The sequence below is a fragment of the Mesitornis unicolor genome, unplaced genomic scaffold, assembly GCF_000695765.1.
Source record: "Mesitornis unicolor isolate BGI_N332 unplaced genomic scaffold, ASM69576v1 scaffold7012, whole genome shotgun sequence".
In the NCBI taxonomy this organism is placed as follows: domain Eukaryota; kingdom Metazoa; phylum Chordata; class Aves; order Mesitornithiformes; family Mesitornithidae; genus Mesitornis; species Mesitornis unicolor.
The window spans coordinates 16,470-21,778 of NW_010167200.1; the positions used below are offsets into that span (position 1 = coordinate 16,470).

Sequence of the window (5,309 nt, forward strand, 5' to 3'; positions counted from 1 at the left end):
TGTGGGAAGTGGAGCACCGCTGCAGCCTTTGGAAGAGGCACGGACTGGAAGCCACATTGGACAGAGATCTCAAGTGGTGAAGATGACTAAAGAACACTGAAAAGCCTGCAAAATTTGGGAGCTACTGTGTAGAAATGAAGAGAAGAATTAGACTAACGTTACTGATGGCTACGAAGTGAGGGGAAGCTGTGCTGCAGCAAGGCTTGACAATCGATAGCAAGAGATTTGGCCAGAAGTGGAGGACAGGAGAAAGGCAGCAGTGCTCGAGCTGACACTATGATGCTGCTCAGGAATACAGTTGTATATTCAAAAAGGAAGGTGTCCCTTGTGCTACATCTGCTGCAAATATTCCAGTTCCTCCTTTTCTGCCATTCCCAGTCCTTGGTCAGATTTACCTCGAACTGTAGTGGAGTATTGCAGCGACTAGCAGCCAGAGAGGGAATTGGTGAGAACATCATGCCATAACCGTTGCGACTCTCCTCCTCTCCCAGCAATGATGAGCAGGGCGTAGCCAGCTGTGGGCTCACGGAGCCAGGAACCGAAGGGATGGGTGGTGGAGGGGTGACGGGAGACAACGGCCTCAGCAACTTCTTAACGTTCTGCTCCATCAAGTAGCGAGACTTCCACTTCTTCAGGGGACTCAGCAAGTCTGAAAAATAAACTGAGCTGAGGATAGGGCTGCACCATTAACCGTGTACACATCACACGCTGTCCCCTTCCCCCTACTCCCAGCCCAAATGGAGCCCCTGAGTCTCCAATGTGACTAAAGATTCCTAAAAATGAAGTACCTCTGAAGTACTTCAACACCAGTCCCGAGACATGTCTAGATATTGACAACAGAACAACACATAATCAGGAACATACAGTGAACGAGGAAAGGAAATACTGCAACTACAAGTAAGCACAGGAGGGAGCAAGGGGAAAGGAAGACAGGAAGGGATAAAAAGCAGAGAGGAGAGGGGTCAGAGGACATCACTGTCACTATGAACAAACCACAGACAGTTATCATTGCCTGAACCTAATGGTTCCCTATAAGCTACACCAACACAGCCCAAACACATTTCACGCCCACAAAGGATTAACGCCTCTCCCTCAGGCCTACCCCTGTTCAAAATAAAATCTTTTTTGATGCTCAGTTAAAAAAAAAATAAAACAAAAAAAACTCTGCAGTTCAGTTGTTTGCTTCTTCAGGTCTTGCTCGGGGATGTGCACTTATTGGTTGTGGCACTCTGTTCATTTCTTATTCATCTAACTTTTCAATAATCAATTCTGCATTATCTGTGTGTTGTCTAGGCTCCTGTCTGTCGTCCTTGGAAAACTGATCCCTGACTGGGCAGATCTTCACCCTCTTTCTCTGTAGAAAGATTCAGACAAAATGTTTAACCATTCTGCTGCTTTACTCACAGATTTTAGCTTCTCCATCTTTGAGACTTACTTAATCATTCGCTTATTACATACGTGCCTGTGAGACTTTGCTATATCTTCCTACAGTCAGCAGATATTTAGTTGTCCATCTAACAGCATCCTAATATTGTACTCTTTTTTTTCTCCTCCATTGGACAAATGATCACACGGCACCGAGGTTGATGATGCAAGATAAAGTCATTATCTTTTCACGGGAAAACACGGAGAAAACTTTACATGTGGTCAAGCCAGAATGGGTCTGCAGAAATTCAAATGAACGGCAAAGTAACATTCTCACCTGCCACAAAGCTGCGCCGTCAAGCAGCAGTACGCATTAAGATGCCATCCTGTGCAGCTGCCTTTGCTACTCAGCAGCTTCCCCAGTTTCACACAAGCGCCCACGCTGCCCTGATGGTGCTGAGCACTTACCTGTGTCATCTTTGCAGATGCTGGAAGAGCTGCTGTTCTCGTTACTTTGGTATAGACACTGGGTCCTGTTCTCTTGCGGAGCTGGTGAGGTCTGAGTCATCCCCTCTTCCAGGGCTTGTTTGATCCAGCGCTGAAACAGAACGAGACTACATAAACGTGCAACCCCTCTGGTGCTTTCTATGTACTCTGGCACGATGTACTCAAGCTCCCACACTTGTGTGCGGCGGGGCAGGCTGCTCAGAACACCGACACTACCTCCTCTGCGTGTGCTCAGACAGGAGCCCATCAGAACACAGCTGCTAGCCCTGAGTCTGACACCTACTGTGATGGGGCTGACGATGTGCTCTCGATGCACAAGTATTCTGGGCAGCAGCAGTCTTCAGCAATAACACAAAGATAAGTAAAAAGCAAATTATAAATAGATAAATGCAAAACTCTGGCAGCTAAAAAGTATTAATGAAAAGAAAAGGGAGGTAAGTATAGTGGAGTAGCTTAAAACCCTGACTTTTTTCAAAAAAAAGCTGTTTCCTGCCCAGGAGCACAAACACACTGTCCCCCTGCTCCACTAAGGCCTATTAGAGCTTAACATAGACTCTGTTCTAACAATTCCAGCAGAGAAATGGCTGAGTTTAATCACGTAACAATTCTTCCAGGGCTGTGCTTGCTGCCAGAGACAAAAAGCAAAGAAAATCTGATCAAACGCAAGCAGCGGTTTTCAAGGGGGCTAAAACAAGAGAGTAATAAAGGCAGATCTTCTCTTCAGCTCCTAATAAAAGAGATAAAAGTCACAGTAGTCTTCTGCACATGGCCAGTAAAGAACGTTTCACATCTCATGCAGGTGAACACGAATTTAAGTCTCAGCAAATCGGCTGCTGCAGTGGATGTGCTAGCCCTGCTTGCATCTTGATACAAACTGACTCCTGAGAGCAGGCAGGAAACCTTTGCTTTCTTTACTACAAAAAATAACTGTCATAATGTGAGAGAATACACACAGGTGATTCAATAAAATGACAGCAAACTGCTGAAAAAACCCCAAATACTGTAATTTACATTTATGTAGTTTACCCAGGGGACTGACTTTACCAGCCTTCGATTCTCACAGAGAGGTTTAAAATCATGAGTTTACCTTTCAGTAATCCACAGCTCATCCACATGCCAGCAATGCTTCTTAGATACACGTATATGTGTTATGATTCATCAAAGCTATCACCAAAGTGCATCAGAAACTCAATAATGAGAGTGAAAAAACGTTAGCGCAAGGATGAAGAGCAGGCGAGGATTTATTCTGATGGCCTTCACTACTGTACAGCAGATACTTCTTTGTTCAAATATACCTCTCTGGATCCCACTGCAGCCACCAAGAAAAGCGAGAAGCGCCAGCCAGGCTGGAGCACCGCTACCCCAAACGTGGCACCCGATCCGACAGCCAAGACACTGCACAACGCGTGATTCACGCGTGCAGGTTACACAGTTCGGATATTGGCATGCTGTGGATGCAAACTGAGATCATCAGCTGAGGTCTTCTGGCACAGCCCTCAGTAGTTTAAGGAAGAAGCTTGCTGACAATCCAAGAAAAGACGTGATCTATTTCAAAAGCCTTTATAAATCAGCCTTCCTCACTGAGCGGTCAGAAGCAGAAAACACAGAGAGATCGGGTCTCGAGAGAGCAATGTCATCAAGTTCTGGACCATTTCTAAACCTCAGCTGGCTGAAAAGGAGGTTTTCCCCGTGAGAGTTTTCTAAGCATTCCTGAACATGAGCAGCAGTCTTTTTCTACATCTCCAGACTGTTAGTGACTAAAATACCACATGCTAGTAAGCATTTTCCACGAAAAAGCTGGGGAACCCCTACAGAGTGGATTAAAGCCCTTACCAGAACAGTTCTTGATTATTTACTTTCACAGAGTAAAAATCTAACAAGTTACTTTCTGCAACATCTCTTCTGGACACAGAAGTTTTATTCAACATCTAGATAATGGGACAGGCAGTGCACTGAAGTTTTCAGATGATGCCAGCTTGGGAGAAATAAGAACATACTAGACAACAGCATTCAACATTTTCCTGCTAAACTGGGAAATGGACGGGGAAAAACAGGACACAGCTCAGCACAGGCTAGAACAAAGTATCATATAAAGCCAGAAACAATAACTTCTAAAAGTGCAGGCTAGGAAACTAAGGGGTTGTTCTAACAAAAACAGTAAACCACGAACCGAACATGAGTCTAATTCAACCTGCCAATGACAACTCGGTCATCACACTGCGATGTACAAAATGGGTACAGGCTACAAGGCAAAGAGCAACTGTCTGCGATGAAAATGCCCCAGCTGCAACCCAACACCCAGCTTTGGACACAGGGCTTCAGGGAAGACGTGGACTAAATGGAAGTTGTCCATAGTGAGACCAGTCCATTCCCTCTTTAGCAGTGAGAATAACCATATGACTAGAAAATAGCTAAAAGAGTAGCAAGAGAGTGGAAGACTTGCTCCATAACAACAGTTTTCACGGAATTGTGATCTTGCTGGCTTGTACAGCAAACGCAGCAAGCAGAGAATCTGGAATAACCCTGCCTGTTACAGACAGGCTCAAGACACTGTTCAAAGAAAGCAGCTTGAACCTTGCAGTTCTCAGCTTAAAGATGCATGGGGACATTGCTGAGGCACAAGGAAACAAACATGGTTTTGATCACACAAGTACATACAAACCATCAAGAGCTTTACCTATGAAGGAAAGACCCAATAGGGACCTTTGCTTCTTTTTGTGCACAACAATAAATTGGCTGAAAGCGGAAACTGCAAAGTCCAAAGCTTCTTTCTGGGAAAAACTCCCTCAAAGGAAGGCAAAGAAACCAGAAAGTGGTACCTTGGTGAAAGCCACCAAGACTGGAAGCTCAGAAAGGATTTCCATAAACCTGTCTTCAGGTAATCACACAGGAACTGGAAGAGCCTCTGAACAAAGCTGACAGGAGACAGACAAAACCGATTCTGATAGAAATCTGCTTGTGCAAACTGACCTGAGCTACTGTTTTCCTGCAGACACTAAATGATCGTATTTACTAGCCACATACCATCTCTGGAGGAATGAAGTCCTCACCTGGGCTCAGCTGAGGCTTCCTGCTGGGCCACAAGTATCGGTTGTAGATAGACAGTCTATGATCCCAAAGAAAGAGCCGTGGGCTTGCTCTTGTGCACAGGCAAACTCCAAGCTTTGCTAAACAACAAACGCTCTCCAAAACCAGTAAGTCCTCACAATGCCAACCATCCTCTGACTGTGAAAGTAGTAACTTAAAACACTCTAAGGGCAACAATTAAAACTCCTTGAACCACACATGCTGGATAACAAACAGCCACTGCAGATTTGAAGCTATGTGTTTCTAAGAAGAAAGTCCCAGAGTTGTTTTGCCATGGTAAAAAGCGAGGGTGAAGACTGAATCCCAGCTAGGAGAGGGCCTGCAGACTGCATGGACACACCAGGTTCAGC

General features: G+C 45.1%; 1 protein-coding gene across 1 annotated transcript in view; it reads right to left on the reverse strand.

Moving 5' to 3' along the window:
- The window catches only part of SETD5 (SET domain containing 5), a 39,501-nt gene that overhangs the window by 13,821 nt on the left and 20,371 nt on the right, over positions 1–5,309 (reverse strand). Inside the window, exons 16-17 of the mRNA XM_010178614.1 lie at positions 1,834–1,963; positions 396–649 (exon numbers count right to left, since the gene is read on the reverse strand). Coding sequence (XP_010176916.1) covers positions 396–649; positions 1,834–1,963 — 384 coding nt within the window. The remainder of the gene's footprint in view (positions 1–395; positions 650–1,833; positions 1,964–5,309) is intronic.